Below are 16,028 nucleotides of genomic sequence, written 5' to 3' on the forward strand. Positions count from 1 at the left end.
GGGGAGTGTGAAAGTGCTGTAGTTCTGAGAAGAATCAGATAGGTGTGCAGTGGAATCCCCTCGGCAAACCCAGACCCCTACACCCAGCTGCCATAAACTCTGTCCCTGTGCCAGTGAGCCAGAGAGACTTGAAAGTGTGTGCGTCTCCAGCTTTTATCTAATGAATTCTCACAGTCCTGCCAACCTGGGAGCCCTGTGGTCAGCTCCGCTGCTGCTCAGGGTCAGATCCCGGAAGCAAGTCACAGGACAGCCCACCCCGCCTGTCTGATGCCCATGCTCAGCTTACTCCCCGGGTGCCCATACTCCCCACTCTCCCCAGGAGAATCGGCTGCACCGGGAGCTGCTCTGGGAGGAGGTGGTGTGGGAAAGGCCTGCCCCTCCCAGAGTCTTCCTGGTCCTTGCCCCAGGCCATGTCCACCTGGGTTAGTGGCAACCCGTTTCCCTGGGCCACCTCCTGCTGCTGCCCCTGCTCAGGTGCACGGCACTCGCCTGACTGCTTCCTGCTTCATGGGGCCCAGGGTTCTGCGTGGTGCCTGGGCATGGGGAAACTGCTGCCCCTCAGCGGCCGACTGAGTGGTTGGCCTGGGATTTGCCTTCCAGCGAGCCCTTCTCGCCACAGCATCTCGGAGTGGAGGATGCAGAGTATCGCCAGGGACTCAGACGAAAGCTCTGAGGACGAGTTCTTCGATGCCCACGGTAGGCAGGCTGCTGGAAGGGGGGCCTTTCTGGAACAGGGTGGAGCGTCTGGCTCCAGGAGTCTGGAAGGCTTTGGGATGGGGATGTTGAGTTCAGGTGGAAACTACCTACAGCAAGTGAATGGTGTGGTGGAGAGGATGAAATGAAGCCACCAGGAGCCTGGGTCCCAGGAGGCTGAGGTCTCAGACCCACCCTAAGGGGACATCAGGATGTGCGGTGGGCCTGGCTGGTGGGGACCCAAAAAAACAACCCCAGAATAGGGACATAATGAAACCTGGGCTTTTTCCAGTATGTGAATTTGTTTCTGTGAGCTTTGTAAAAGTATGACTTTGTATGTAATTACCTATCTTTTTTCAATTAACCTCATCTTTTCCTTAGTAGTTGTTGTTGTTATGTGCCGTTGAGTCAGACCCGACTCACAGCTACCCCTCCTTGGGTTTCCAAGGCAGTATCACTACGGAAGTAGATTGCCCCATCTTCCTTCCGAGGAGTGGCTGGTGGATAATACATGTCTAATGTAGAAACTTCAGATGATACAAACAAGCAGAAAATCTATAAATTGCCCATTTTCTGCTATCCCAGAATAAGCACAAGGAATGAACCACCTGTGCCATAAAGAATCAAATACAAAAAGCAACCGTTTGCTCTGTCCCTGGGCATGCCCTTAGCGGGTGAGAGGGGCGCGGAGCAGGCACAGGGTGGGGGCTTCCGCTGCAGGCCTCGTGTCTAGCAGCCCCCAGGTTTACACAGCAGGAAACCAGCTTGGGAAGGCCCTGACTTGCCCCAAGCCAAAGGACAGGGCAGCTCTCATGCCTTCACCGCCACCGTGGCTTTGAGTGGGCAGAGATGCCCCAGAATTATGGCATCTTGCTTAACATTAACAGGCTGGCTGGTCGTGAGGGGAAAAACTTGGGGAGTGGGTGTCCAGGTTAAAGGCAGGGGCCATGGTTTGGTCCTGGGTCTGAAGAGCCTGGAACTAGAGCTGCTGAATGGGCCCTCCCCTATAGCCCCACTCCGCCCTCCTCCTGCCCCCTTCTGCAGAGGACTTGTCTGACTCGGAGGACATGTTCCCCAAGGACATCAGCAAGTGGAACTCCAATGATCTCATGGACAAAATCGAAAGCCCGGAGTCAGAGGATATACAGGGTACCGACAGGGCTGGGTGGTAGGTGGGCTGGGCCCTAGCCTTGCTACAGATGGCGGAAGGACTGGAGCAGCCGGGAGCTCCCCTGCTCAGAGCCGCCCCTCATCTGGTGGTCCCGTCCCCAGGGCCCTGGCTGCACTTCCCCCGCCCACCCTCATAACCTGCCTCTGTGTTGCAGATGGTCTGTATCAGCAGAGTGCCCCGGGGTTCAGGGTGGCCTCCAGCGTGGAGCAGCTGAACATCATAGAGGTAGGTGCCTGGGTGACCAGCACAGCCCGGCTCCTTTCCAGACTCCTGGGATCGTCCACGGGCCTCCCAGGGCTCCCTGAGAAACCAGGGCAGCAGAGGTGGAGAACCCGAACGGACTCCCCACCATAGGAGAGTAAAACGAGGAACTTGTTGATTCCAGATCAAAAGTAAGATTGTCGCCTTCTTGCCGGCCTGCTTGATGAAGATGAAAAGCCTGAGGAAGCCCAGGCCGCGCAGGCAGAAGTGAGGCCACAGTGGCCACCGGGGCATCTCCGTGGGTGGGCTCAGTGTGTCCAATAAAGCTGCGTTGGGACTCCAGTGTCCAGCGGGGTTCTTTCAGAGCTCGCACCTCCTCTCCCCTGCTCCCACCCCACCGGGGGTCAGAGCTGTCTGCATTGGGGCAGGAGCCAGGGCTGCCTGAGGTGGAAACGGGAGTTTGACCTGGGTGGGGGTGGGGGGCATCCCCACCATCCTCCCCACCTTCTGAGGTTTCTACTTGGAGGTTGGTGGGCTCTTGTAGAAGGGTAACTGGGGTCAGGGGAGTTGAGTTTTAATTGCCATGTAGTGGCTACAGTAGAGGCTGTGAGCTCCCCTCCCCCTCTGGGGCACACAGCTCTGACTCCCCCCAGAGAGGGCCAGGGCCTCGGGCTGCAGGTGCCTCTGAATAGCCTCTGGGAACCCAGCTCAGCTAGGCACCATCCAGAGGCTGATCCGTTGGCCTGTAAGAACCCACACTGGACTGGTTCTGCCAGGCAAAGCCTCCCTCCCATCCTTGTGCCAGGCAGCTCTATGGAGACACTGATCCGGGACTGGGGTCCTCGCAGCTGGCAGGCAGCCTTGTGTTGAGGGTGGGGGTGGGGGTGGGGCAGGTGTTTCAGGCTGTGGGGCTGTGTGGCTGTGTGGCTGAGTATAGAGTGCAGGGGACTGTGAGGAAGGTCTCGGACAGGCTAGGGAGGGGTCCCTGAACAGTCCCCATCCTCCTAGGCAGGATCCCCCCAACCTTCCCACCATGCCACTGAGTTGAGACTCTGATGGGGAAGTTTTGTCCCCAAGCCTTTCTCTTGGTGTGTGGGCGATCCCCTTGAACGGCTCCTTCAGGGCTGGCAGTGGGTCTGTCCTGGCCTGTGGCTCTGGCAAGCTGATGGCCCCCTCTACTGGGCTCTGGGTATATCCCTACCCAGGCCAGCAGCAGGAGCAGGACAGGGTCCATCCCCAGTTAGCCAGGTACACAGCCCTGGCCAGGCCTGGGGAGCAGGGTGCCTGGTGGCACTTGGCTGGTCCATGACCAGCCCCCTGGGCTCCATGGCTGCGCCCCAGCCCTCCTCCCTTGCTGTGACTCCAACCCCTGTTCGCTTATCCTCTGCTGCTCAGTGGCTCCCAGAACAGGCTCCTGCCCCGGTGCACCCTGGGATGCCTTGCCAGCCCTCCTGGACCCCACACCTGCCACCCCTCCCAGCTGATCCTGCTGCACTCCTGCCTCCCAACCACCTAGTTCAAGTCCAGTTTCCCCACCCCATGTCCTCCAGCTGGCCTCAGCACCTGGTCTGTCTCCCCGTTCCCTGGGGACAGGATCTCCCTGTAAGCTCCCTTCCCGGCCCCACCCCAGGCCTCCTGACCTGATTTGACAAATACTCACCAGCGGCCTTCTTGGCCCCTGGCCCTCCCCCAATCACTTACCAGGAGCTCAGAGTGAAGACCCTTGGGGATAGGGTCATAGCCTGGCTTGGCAGGAAGGGTACTGAACTGGCAGCAGGAGCTCTGGACCCCAGGCTACCTTGGCACTGACATGCTGGGTGACATCAGACAGGTCCTTTGGCCTCTCTGGGCCACCACTACCTCGTCTTTAAAAGGGCTCATCCTGCTGCTCTTAGCCCTCATGAGTAAGGGACCTGCTGCACTCCCCTGCTCCCCTTACCCCTGGCACTCAGGGGCTGTGACTGCAGGGACCTGACGTGCCCCCGCCTCCACTTCCCTATGGGACCTGGGTCTCAGAGACAGTCAGGAATGGGGTCCTGTGGGTTTGGGGGCCAAGGAGGAAGCTCCTGTGTAGATGGGTGAGGAAGAGCTTGGACTGGGGTCACTGCCTTATTCAGAATGAGGGTCCAGGACCCCAACCTTCTCCATATGATTCCAGCAGTGGCTTTGTCTGCTTGGAGCCAGCCAGACCCAAGCCCAGAAACCACATGCAGAGGGCAGGCAGACCTCCAGGTGCTGGCCCTGAGGGCAGCTGCAGAGCCCCTGCCACCAGTTGGTGATGAAAATGGGGTCTGTAATTTTGGAAGGACAGGCTCCTTCACGGACTGTGCCCTTGGCTGGACACACAGGCAGGGGCAGGGCCTCCAGGAAGGTCCAAAGGACCACCCTTGCCTCCCACTGCTCTTTGGGCTGATCCCTTCTGATTCCATGGGGAGGGAGCTGGGGCATCTCAATGCCAGGCCCTGGAACCCTGTAACAGAAGTGGGGCTTCTCAGAGGGAGCAGAGGACCATCCTACCCCGCCCCCAGGATGATGGAGGACCTTGCCAGGGGGCCAGGCAGCTCCCATCTGCAGGGACCTGACGTGCCCCCACCCCCACAGGACGAGGTCAGCCAGCCACTGGCCGTGCCGCCCTCCAAGATACACGTGCTGCTGCTGGTGCTGCATGGGGGCACCATCCTGGACACAGGTGCTGGGGACCCCAACTCCAAGCAGGGCGACACCAACACCATCGCCACCGTGTTTGACACGGTCATGCGTGTGCACTACCCCAGCGCCCTGGGCCGCCTTGCCATCCGCCTGGTGCCCTGCCCGCCTGTCTGCTCTGACGCCTTCGCCCTCGTCTCCAAGTGAGTGGGCCTGCCTGTGGTGGCAGGGGAGGAGGTGGCCCTGAGCCTCCAGCGACAGCCCAGGGTCAGATCCTGCCTGGAAGTCCAGCCCCCTCTGCCCCAAGGCAGCAAGCACAGTGCAGGGGGAGATGGGAGATGGAGTATGGAGCCTCAGTTTCCTGTAACCTGGCTGTAGTGGTACGGTGCTTTAAGCATTCGGCAACTAACCAAAAGGTCGGCAGTTCAAACCCATCAGCCACTCCAGGGAGAAAGTTGTAGCAGTCTGCTTCTGTGAAGATTGACAGCCTTAGAAACCTTGTGGGGCAGTTCTACTCTGCCCTCTAGGGGTGCTGTGGGAATCGACTCTAGGGCAGTGGGCTTGTTTTATTTGGTGGCTCACCTGGGAGTTGGTTATAAGTGGGAGATGCTCCGTAATCCATGCATTACTAGTGAAGTTAGGGGGCTCGTGACTGCCCCAGGGGCAGGCAAGGCTAGGTCTTATCCACTGGCCCTGTGGCCCCACGCCTGCCCAGGGTCTAGCCTGGAAGTGTCCCCATTCGTGTTTGCTGAGTCCCGTGGCCAAGGCTCTCAGGGTGGCTGGCAGCTCTTGTCCACCTGCTGCTCAGGGCAGGGCAGGGGCCCTTCAGGCAGAGCCAAAGCCACCTACTCTCACCTGACTGCCTCCCCTCCAGCCTCAGCCCCTACAGCCACGATGAAGGCTGTCTGTCCAGCAGCCAGGACCACATCCCCCTGGCTGCCCTGCCCCTGCTGGCCACCTCTTCACCCCAGTACCAGGAGGCGGTTGCCACGGTGATCCAGCGGGCTAACCTCGCCTACGGGGACTTCATCAAGTCCCAGGAAGGCATGACCTTCAGTGGGCAGGTGAGTGAGGGGTGGGCTGGCCTGAGGCAGAGGGTGGCTGTCTTGCAGCCCACACCTGGCCGGTAGGGCAGTCACTCAGGCCCCTCCTCCCCGCCTGCAGGTTTGCCTCATCGGGGACTGCGTTGGGGGCATCCTGGCCTTTGATGCCTTGTGCCACAGCAGCCAGGCTGTGTCTGAGAGCCAGAGCAGCAGCCGCCGGGGCAGCGTGGTCAGCGTGCAGGTACCCAGACTCCGCGACCCTTGAAGAGGGGCATGGGGTGCCCTTCTGTCTCCTCTCTGGGTGGACCTTGTCTCCCACTGAGGCCCACAGTCCTGAGAATCGCAGAGCAGGCTCACACCTACAGAGAGAGTGGAGCCCGTGTCACCTGCCCCATCCCGAGGACATGTTGAGGGCAGGGGGTGCAGATAGCTGGGCTCTGCTGATTTCAGTCACCGAGCACTTCCCAAGTACCCGCCAAGCTCCTACCCACCGTGGGGGATGGGGAACAAGGAGACCAGCTGCCCCAGGAGAGAGCTGGGGGGTGGCGGGGGACGTGGCCAGGACTGAGGAAGCCATGCTCTCTGATCAGGCCATCAGGAGTGCAGATACCAAGGCCAGGTTTGAGCCGGCCCTAAACGAGCTGAAGAGTTTTTTCTCAGCGCCTGCTCTCTTGAGGTACTTGTAGGAGCAGCAGGGCTGACCGTGTCTTCCCTGGAGGGAGTCTGGAGCTGTCTGCAGGTGTGACAGCCTCTGGTACCGGGTGGCACATGGGGGAGACAGGCAGGTCCACTCCAGGTCACGCAGGTCAGGGTGCCAGTCCAGCCTGGAATGAGGCCGTGAGGATGTGGCCAGTGCGTGGAGCTAGGGGAGCAGTGCTAGCCCTTGCAGGACTCCAAGGGGAGGCCATTGGGGCCCAGCAGGGCCAGGGGGCTGGGGGAGCTTCCCGGATGCTGAAGAAGCCTGCAGTGACCCTGTGTCTTCTAGGACACTGACCTGCTGTCCCCGGGCGTCCTGGTGAACACGGCACACTGCTCTGGTGCTGGTGGTGGCAGCGGTGGGGGCGGGGGCTCCAGCCTGGAGAGCAGTCGGCACCTGAGCCGTAGCAACATCGACATCCCCCGTAGCAACGGCACCGAGGACCCCAAGAGGCAGCTGCCCCGCAAGAGGAGTGACTCATCCACCTATGAGCTAGATACCATCCAGCAGCACCAGGCCTTCCTGTCCAGGTGGGTGAGGCCGGGGGCACCACCAGGTAGGGCAGGGGTCCCAGAGGGAGAGAAGGCTCGAAGCTAAGGACAGGACCCAGCTCTGCAGACCCCGAGCCAGGCCCTGCCACTGCCCTGCAGGCCCCTCCCATCTCTGCCAGGTGGGTTGGGCTCCCCAGCTCTGGCCCTGGGCCTTTCAGCAGGAGAATGTGGCTTGGAGGGTACAGTCATTGTCTTCCACACCCAGGTCCCTATGAGCCAGAGTGGACAATGCCTGGGCTGGGCTGGGGGTGGCAGAGTTGAGCAGAATGAACTGGGACACTGTGGCTCTGTCAGGACGGCCCAGAGCGGGGTGGGCAGGATAGCACTGGGGTCAGCCGCACTTGGACCTGATGAACCCCGAGGGCTGTTAGCACTCAGCCTGCGTCCAAGGGAAGGTGGCCCAGGAGTGTCCAGGTGTGACACCCTGTGCCCCTGCCCGCCTGCAGCCTTCACGCCAGTGTGCTGAGGACTGAGCCTGGTGCCCGCCGCTCGAGCAGCTCTGCCGTGCTGGAAGGTGCGGGCGCCCTGGGCAGGTTCGACTTTGAGATCACCGACCTCTTCTTGTTCGGGTGCCCGCTGGGGCTGGTCCTGGCCTTGAGGAAGACCGTCATCCCTACCCTGGATGGTGAGAGCTTGCAGGGGACAGGAGGGTCTCTGGGGACCCCATCACAGGGCCATGACCAGGTCCCAGCCCCTCAGGCCTCAGGCCAAGATTCCATTGCTCTTTGCTCCCCATTCAGCAGGTAGGTCACCCTACTCCTGACACCTGCTGTTTCACATCCTCTCCAAGGTGCCCCTGGGAGCGTAGGCCCACATCACAGAAGGGAAGCTGAGGTCCAGGGAGGAAAGGGCTTAGGGAGAGAGGCAAACCCGCCCCCATTTTCTCCCACCTAGAGCCCTGCAGCCCTAGAGGGGTGGGGCCAGCGGGACCTCCCTGCCACAGCCATGTTCTTCCAGTGATCCTCGAAAGACACAGACAGGGTCCCAGATGCCCTGCCCACGTGTCCCATCAGCTCAGCAGTCCCCACCCTCTGCCCTGTGGCCCCCGGCATGGCTCCAGGGGCTCCTGCGGGCCTCAGGACAGCCGTGCAGGACCCATGGTATACCCCAGATGACAGAGGAGGAAATGAGCTCAGAGAGGTGTAGACACTTGACCAAGAGCAAGTGTGCAGTGGCAGTAAATTCGAACTCAGACCCTCATACTCCTGCCATACCACAAGCTGGTGGCTTCATCACTGTTGCGGGGGGATGTCTATAGCTTTAAAGGACTCCCAACAGCCATGCAAACTCCACCACCACCACCACTGGTGCCATTATGAGCAGGTAGGGTCACCTGGAGGACTTAACCTTTGCACCCATCAACTCCATGCCTGGGGATGTGACCCCAGAGATGCTAACACCAGTGCCCAGAGACTGGGACAGCGGCATTGCACAGATGTTCTTTGTAATTGTGAAAAACTAGCAAGAACTGAAACACATGTGGACTCCCACACAGCTGCCAAAGACAATGAGGCCAGAAATTGAAACACATAAAAGAGAGAAAGCAGGAGGCAGACGCACGCGCACCGGGAGAAAAATTAACAGCGTTCTTTGCGTTAGGTACAGGGAAAGCCAAGTTCAAAAATTACCTCTGTGGGTATTTTTAAACTTTAAATTTTCTTATTAAAAAAAGTGTATTTAATTTTCATTTTAGAAAAGTTTTCAATCTAAATCAAAAAGAACAAAAAGGTTAACATCCCTCTATCCAAGGATAACCACTGTGAACATTTTTTCCATGTAAGAAATTTTATTTTATCCATTTTATTCTGCAGGTACATAATAATTCTTTTACAGAAATGTGATCACCTCACTGTACATTTATTTCTTACTGTAGGTAAGACATACATAATGTAAACTCAAAAACTCACTGCCACCAAGTCGAATCTGACTCATAGGGACCCCTCCTTGTGTTTCTGAGGTGGTATCACTGTGGAAGTAGATTGCCCAGTCTTCCTTCTGAGGAGTGGCTCGTGGGTTTGAACCGCCAGCCTTCTGGTTAGCAGTCAGATGCCTTAGGCACTACGCCACCAGAGCTCCCTACATAACATAAAGTTTACCAATTTACCCAAAATTCATGGGCTTTAAGTTCATTTACAACATATGCAGCAACCAGCCCCACTATTTCCAGAATTTTCTTTTTTACCTCCGAGAGAAGCTCCACACCCCTTAAGCAGTAACCCCCCATCCCCTGGTGAACACTAACTTGCTTTCTGTCTCTATGGATATGCCTGTCCTGGAGGTCTCATATAAATGGAAGCGGCCACTATGAACCCTTTGGGTCAGCAGTTTAAACCTGCTAGGTGCTCCGTGGAAGGAAGACGGGGCAATATGCTTCTGTAAAGATGTACAGCCTCAGAAACACAATGGGAGTCGCTATGAGTCAGAAACGACTCCTTGGCAGTGAGTTTGGTTTTTTTTTTATGAGTCAGAATCAACTGGATGGCAATGAGTTTGGGTTTTGGGGTTTCTTTCCCTTAGCATAGTATGTTCAAGGTTCACCCATGTTGTAGCATGGATCAGAGCTTCATCTTTCTCGCTGACTCATACACTCATTTAAGGATAAGTGAAGTGCACATACATTCTTATGTTCACACAATCTTCCTAAGAACTTAGTGAAGTGCAGTGAATATCAGCCCCATGTTTCCCGTTCTTTTAACTGTAGGCCAGACTCCCGACATGACGGGGCCAGTGTGGACCTAACATCACTCTCCACAGGCCGTGGCCTGGGGTGGGAGGGAGACTGCGATACACGCCTTCTGTCACGTGCTCTCTGTACTTTAAAAAGCTTTACCATGGCTGTTATAACTTTTTCAATTGAAAAAAATAGCTGGTTAATACAGGATCAAAAGAGTCCTGGTGGCACCACAGTTAAGTGCTCAGCTGTGGACCAAAAGGTTGGCAGTTCGAACCCACCAGTGGCTGCGTAGGAGGAAGACCTCCCGTTGTGCTTCTGTAAGGATTACAGCCAAGCGGACCCCATGGGGCAAGTGCTGCTCTGTCCCAGGGAGTCGCAGTGAGCTGAGATCCACTCGACGGCACTGACCACAGAAAAACCACCACGGACGACGACCCACACCAATTCCAAATGGATGACACAGACTCGATGGGCACCCATCCCACCCCTCTCATGTCCTTCTCCCACCCTGTGCCCCCTACTGGGGCGGATCATCTCCAGGCTCTGCAATCTGCCCCCTAGTGTTCCAGCTGCGGCCCGCCTGCCAGCAAGTTTACAACCTGTTCCATCCCGCGGACCCGTCGGCCTCCCGCCTGGAGCCGCTGCTGGAGCGCCGCTTCCACGCCCTGCCGCCCTTCAGCATCCCCCGCTACCAGCGCTACCCGCTGGGGGACGGCTGCTCCACGCTGCTGGGTAAGGCCCAGCCCACTGTGCACCCCATGCCCCTGCCCTCCCCCATGGCGGAGCTGGAGGGATGGTGGAGCCAGCTGTGGGAGGTGTGCCCATCAGCCCGTCCACCCGGCCCACGTGTGTCCAGGCACCTCATCCGTCGGGTCCATGAGAAGCAGCCGTGTGTGTGTGTGTGTGTGTGTGTGTCTATGTGTCATTGTGTGTCCAGTGGCGCCCACACAAGTGTCTGTTCTTGTCCTGTTCTCTCCCCCCTCCGTCTGTTTCCAGTCGAGAGCGTGCAGCGACACCCCGAGCTGGTCCTGGAGGGCGGCCCCTTGGCCCCCCTCCCGCCCGGGGACGGCTTCCTGGAGACCAGTATCCCTGTGCCCACGCCCTCCTGGCAGGACGGCCCCCGCCAGAGCCCGGGCTGTGCTGAGTGTGTGTACCTCCCCTCCCCGTGGTGGTGGTGTTGCTTCATGGGGGCTGGATGATGCTCAGGGACCCAGATCCCCCAGTGCAAATCGAGAGACCTTGGTGGGAGGAGCAGGCCCAGGAAGGACCAGCCTGGGGGGGTTGGTTTTGGGGCTACCTCCCTCTGACTTGTGGGTCAGACCCAAGTCAACCTTATGGGACACGGCCCTGAGAGGGTGAGAGACTGCCCAGAGCCACCTCCTGAGGCAGCAGTGCAGACAGAGGCGGGGTGAGCCCCACCCTGTCACTCTGGGAGCAGCCTTCGGTCCCAGTGTCGAGTGGGTTGGATTTTCTGGGTCCTGCTTTTTCCCTCCCTGAGGATGGCAGGTACCTCCCTGTTCTGCCCTGTCCTCAGCCCTGAGCCTGCAGTACCTGCTTTTGTCCCCAGTGCCCTTTCCAGGATGGCTTCCTGGAGGAGGGAGGTCTAGAGCCTAGCGTTACTCTGAGCTTTAGTGCAGGAGTACTGGAAGCTGCCCGAGGCCCTTATTTAGCACCTGATGTGGCCGCTGTGGTTCAGGCCAGGCAAGGCTTAGGCCTGGAGGCCGCGGAGGACTAGACAGAGCTAGCTGTGTTCGAGATGAGCAGGGTGGCTGGGGTGGGGAGCCCCGCCGCCTGCCTTGCCGCTGCTTGTCTATGTCAGTCCATCTGTCCACTTGTGTCCCGGCCCTCCCTTCCTTCCTTGTCTGTGGCCTCAGCCTGTGCTCTGCCTTCTCACAGCCCCAATGTACTTGGGCCCCGTGCTCACTGCTGACTGTGCTCAGTTGACACTGCTCTTGGGCCTGGCTGGGCTCCAGCCCACCAGCTCCTGGGCCCCCTTCCTCCCTCTGACCCCTGGTCTCCGGTCCCTGCCCCCTGCAGCAGACGCTCTCCAGACCCACACCACCGTCTTCCAAGAGATTGCTGCCCCCTCCTCGCCCGGCAGGGCCCTCCCCAGCCGAGGCTTCCGCCGAGCCAGCGAGATCAGCATCGCCAGCCAGGTGTCGGGCATGGCCGAGAGCTACACGGCCTCCAGCATCGCCCAGAGTGAGTTCATAGTGCCCAGGTCCCTGCGCAGCGCCTGGTACTAGAACTACTGGGGGGGGGGCGGGGGGCACCATGGAAGCAGCCCAGCTCACCCCCGGCAGCTTCGGCACCGTCTGCAGTCGTGTGTGGTCGTCACGACTGGGCTGGGGCTGCTGCTGTATCTGGTGGGCAGACCAGGGCGTCCGTCAGTGCTCAGGACAGCCCCCGACAGCTGGTCCAGCCCAGCCCGCCAGTAGTGCCCAGGGCGAGACCTTTTCGTGAGGGCCCTGGAGAAGAGGGGCTGAGGAGGGGCGGCGGGCGAGGCAGGGCCAGCCCAGCCAGCGAGGGGGGCCGGGTCCCCAGGGTGCCGCCTGCGGGAGCGAGTGGTAAAGCTGTCTGTGGACAAGCAAGCCGAGGTCCAAGCCCAGGTGCCCCCTCGAGGCACCGAGCCGACCACCTCCAGGAGGCCCCCAGCAGCTGGAGGGCAGGTCCCGAGAGACAGCCGCTGTTCGCTCCCCACGGGGGCCAGCTGCCATCCGCCCAGCTTCCTGCCTGGCAGACGGCTCCCGCCAGCTGCCTGCTGAAGTGAAGTGCACGTGCCTGTGGCCGGGGTCTGTCCTGACCAGGGAGGGGCGTGAAGGTGGTGGTCCCTCAATGGCTGAGCGGCCCCTTGTTCTTGCTCCTCAGAGGCCTCAGTACCGCTCAGCCACACCCCCAGCATCAGGCGCCTGTCCCTGCTCACCCTGCCCCTCCCACACCCCACACCCCCCGGCCCCCACCCTCAGGCCGGGCAGCTGAGCCCCAGCCTGGAGAAGGCCCCCTGCCTCCCAGGCTTGGTCATCGGAAAAGGTACCTGGTGTGCCGCCCTCCGGCCACACGTGCTGGCCTCCCCTCACGTGGGGTCACTCACCGTTTCCAAGCACGTCTCACTGCCCACCTTGACCCGCTGCCGCCTCACCAGGGAGCTTGGGGCTTGGGCTGGAAGGACTTACCCGGGAGGAAGTGGGAGCCGCTGGAGTTGTGGGGGCTGAACAAGGCCAGGAAGGTGGACAAGCGGCTGGGAGAACAGCCCGGGGCCCAGCCCCAGGCCAGGCTACTGGCCTCACCGGACACTCATAGGCTTGGGGTCAACCAGCTCAGAGAGAGTGCTCGCCTAACAGAGGCCCAACTGCTGGGCAGCCTTGCCTTGGGCTTCAGGAATCAGCACCCCAGGACTGAAAGCCCCTCAGGCGTGAGGCCTGGGGGGCCAGTGGGGGGAGTGAGGCTCACAGCCAGCACAGCAATGGGGCCTGGGGTAGGGTCACCGGGTCACTGACGGGACAGGAGGTCCCATCCTCCTGCCTCCAGTCTTCCTCTTCAGGCACTCAGTCTGAAGCTGGTGCCTGGGCTGCCACCCCAGGCCCTCCCTCCTGCTCCCTGTCACCAGCTTGGGAGAAGACCCCGTGCTTTGGCTGCAGGCTTGCCACCCCGATGCAGGGAGGGACTGAGCTGGGTGACCTCCAGGTTCTGGCCTCGCTGGCCACCCGGCCCACTCACAGCCCCTCCTCCGGCAGTTGCAGCCAAGTGGTGGGGCCAGAAACGCATTGACTACGCCCTGTACTGCCCAGATGCGCTAACGGCCTTCCCCACGGTGGCCCTACCCCACCTCTTCCACGCCAGCTACTGGGAGTCCACCGACGTGGTCTCCTTCCTGCTGAGACAGGTAATAGGCCTGACCAGGCTTGCCCAGGCCGACAGGGGACTCCAGGGCCCCCTCCCTGATGACCAGAAGGGCCCTCCATGGCTTGGGCTTGTCCCCTCCTGTACGGGAGGCCCAGGGCAGGCCTCACCCAGGGCTGTCTGGTCCCCCCCAGGTCATGCGGCACGACAGCTCCAGCGTCTTGGAGCTGGATGGCAAGGAGGTTTCGGTGTTCACCCCCTCCAAGCCGCGGGAGAAGTGGCAGCGCAAGAGGACCCATGTGAAGCTGCGGGTGAGGGGGCACTGGGCACCAGGCCCCACAAGCAGCCTGTGGGCGACCCGCTGAAGTGCCCCACTTTGCAGATGGGAAAACTAAGCCTCAGAGAAGCATGCTGTTGTTTAACCCCCGTCTGGAGCTTGTCACTCCATTTTCGTTTTCCCGATGGGGAAGTGCGACAAGGCTTCCTCCTTTCCCCCAGGCCAGCAGCCAGGTTGGCAGAGCCGACTTGGACCTGGGCTGCCTGCCTTGAAGCCTACTGCAGACCCCAGCCGCCCCTTTGCTCCCACCCTGCCCCAACCTTGCTTCCCCTCCCCAGAACGTAACAGCCAATCACCGGATCAATGATGCAGTGGCCAATGAGGACGGCCCGCAGGTCCTGACCGGCCGGTTCATGTACGGGCCCCTGGACATGGTCACCCTGACTGGGGAGAAGGTCAGGACATGGGGCACCTCCAGTTGGGGTACAGGGCAGCCAGGGGCCTGGGCGTCTGGTGACAGTGTGCCTGGTCCCAGGTGGATGTACACATCATGACACAGCCACCTTCGGGCGAGTGGCTGTACCTGGACACGCTGGTGACCAACAACAGTGGGCGTGTCTCCTACACTCTCCCTGAGACTCACCGCCTGGGTGTGGGTGTCTACCCCATCAAGATGGTGGTCAGGTACCTGCGGGCAGGAGTACTGGGGGTGGGGCGGCAGGGTGGCCTTGGGAGCAGGAGCCAGGCGTCTGGCCATGGGTGTCTGCCCCATCAAGGTGGTGGCCAGGTGCCAGCGGACAGGCAGCAGCAGGTGGGGGGGGGGCAGGCAGGCCCCGGTGGTCCTGACAAGCCCCTCCCTAGGGGGGACCACACATTTGCCGACAGCTACATCACCGTGCTACCTAAGGGCACGGAGTTCGTGGTCTTCAGCATTGACGGCTCCTTTGCCGCCAGCGTGTCCATCATGGGCAGTGACCCCAAGGTGCGAGCCGGGGCTGTGGACGTGGTACGGTGAGTAGGCACTGGTACCAGGGGAGCAAGGTCAGGGCTGAGGCAGGGCTCCTGGGTGCCAAGCTGAGTGGTGGGCCTTCCCCAGGAACAGCAGAGGGACCTCAAGTACAGAGCCTGGGGTTGAAGACCTATGTCACCAATCAGCTGTGTGACCTCGGGGTGGTCAGTGAACCTTCTGGTAGACCTGGCCTTCCTGTGTAAAGCTGGCTTCCAGCGGGACTTGTTACGGCCACTGCACAGGACTGTGCATGGGGATTAACCATGCTGCAAGGTGGGGGCCTCTGGAGCAGCACCCCGCCCTGGGAGCCCCCAGAAGGGATGGCTGCCTCTGTTCCCACCATCATCATCATCATCTCACTGTCACACGATTGGCTGAGTCTCATCAGAGCCACACCCCTCGGACATCAGGGAGGGCACAGAGGCCAGGAGGAAGAAGGGGCGACATGGGACAGGCTGTCTTCCCTGCAGGCACTGGCAGGACCTGGGCTACCTCATCATCTATGTGACTGGCCGGCCAGACATGCAGAAGCAAAGGGTGGTAGCCTGGCTGGCCCAGCACAACTTCCCCCACGGAGTGGTGTCCTTCTGTGACGGCCTGGTGCATGACCCACTTCGGCACAAAGCCAACTTCCTGAAGCTGCTCATCTCGGAGGTGGGTACTGGCCGCGTGGGGGGCGGGTAGCCGGCCACGGCCCTGGCCCACTTGCTCTTGCCCACAGCTGCATCTGCGCGTGCATGCAGCCTACGGCTCCACCAAGGACGTGGCCGTCTACAGCGCCATCAGCCTGTCCCCCATGCAAATCTACATAGTGGGGCGCCCCACCAAGAAGCTGCAACACCAGTGCCAGGTGGGGAAGGGGCGGCAGGCGGGCAGGGGAGCGGGAGGGAGGGCCCAGCCGTCCGCCCCGGACAACTTCCCATGTTCCCGCGCCCGCAGTTCATCACGGATGGCTACGCGGCCCACCTGGCGCAGCTCAAGTACAACCACCGGGCGCGGCCGGCCCGCAACGCGGCCACGCGCATGGCGCTCCGCAAGGGCAGCTTCGGCCTGCCGGGCCCGGGGGACTTCCTGCGTTCCCGGAACCACCTGCTCCGCACCATCTCGGCGCAGCCGGGCGGGGCTGGTCTCCGGCACGAGCGGACGCAGAGCCAGGCGGACGGCGAGCGCGAGCAGCGCGGACAGCGCAGCATGAGCGTGGCCGCCGGCTGCTGGGGCCGCGCTGG

General features: G+C 60.8%; 1 protein-coding gene across 1 annotated transcript in view; it reads left to right on the top strand.

Moving 5' to 3' along the window:
- PITPNM2 (phosphatidylinositol transfer protein membrane associated 2) overlaps positions 1 to 16,028 on the top strand; it is a 29,710-nt gene that overhangs the window by 13,023 nt on the left and 659 nt on the right. Inside the window, exons 6-24 of the mRNA XM_007938245.2 lie at positions 601 to 696; positions 1,738 to 1,842; positions 2,019 to 2,089; positions 4,667 to 4,914; positions 5,586 to 5,775; positions 5,876 to 5,995; positions 6,740 to 6,981; positions 7,449 to 7,627; positions 10,238 to 10,408; positions 10,673 to 10,822; positions 11,714 to 11,878; positions 13,411 to 13,559; positions 13,711 to 13,827; positions 14,132 to 14,248; positions 14,329 to 14,477; positions 14,655 to 14,804; positions 15,273 to 15,456; positions 15,524 to 15,652; positions 15,742 to 16,023. Of these exons, the coding sequence (XP_007936436.1) occupies positions 601 to 696; positions 1,738 to 1,842; positions 2,019 to 2,089; positions 4,667 to 4,914; positions 5,586 to 5,775; positions 5,876 to 5,995; positions 6,740 to 6,981; positions 7,449 to 7,627; positions 10,238 to 10,408; positions 10,673 to 10,822; positions 11,714 to 11,878; positions 13,411 to 13,559; positions 13,711 to 13,827; positions 14,132 to 14,248; positions 14,329 to 14,477; positions 14,655 to 14,804; positions 15,273 to 15,456; positions 15,524 to 15,652; positions 15,742 to 16,023 (3,014 nt within the window). The remainder of the gene's footprint in view (positions 1 to 600; positions 697 to 1,737; positions 1,843 to 2,018; positions 2,090 to 4,666; positions 4,915 to 5,585; positions 5,776 to 5,875; positions 5,996 to 6,739; positions 6,982 to 7,448; positions 7,628 to 10,237; positions 10,409 to 10,672; positions 10,823 to 11,713; positions 11,879 to 13,410; positions 13,560 to 13,710; positions 13,828 to 14,131; positions 14,249 to 14,328; positions 14,478 to 14,654; positions 14,805 to 15,272; positions 15,457 to 15,523; positions 15,653 to 15,741; positions 16,024 to 16,028) is intronic.

This window comes from Orycteropus afer, unplaced genomic scaffold (genome assembly GCF_000298275.1).
Source record: "Orycteropus afer afer isolate SDZICR_OR568_19922 unplaced genomic scaffold, OryAfe1.0 scaffold00048, whole genome shotgun sequence".
Taxonomy (NCBI): Eukaryota; Metazoa; Chordata; class Mammalia; order Tubulidentata; family Orycteropodidae; genus Orycteropus; species Orycteropus afer.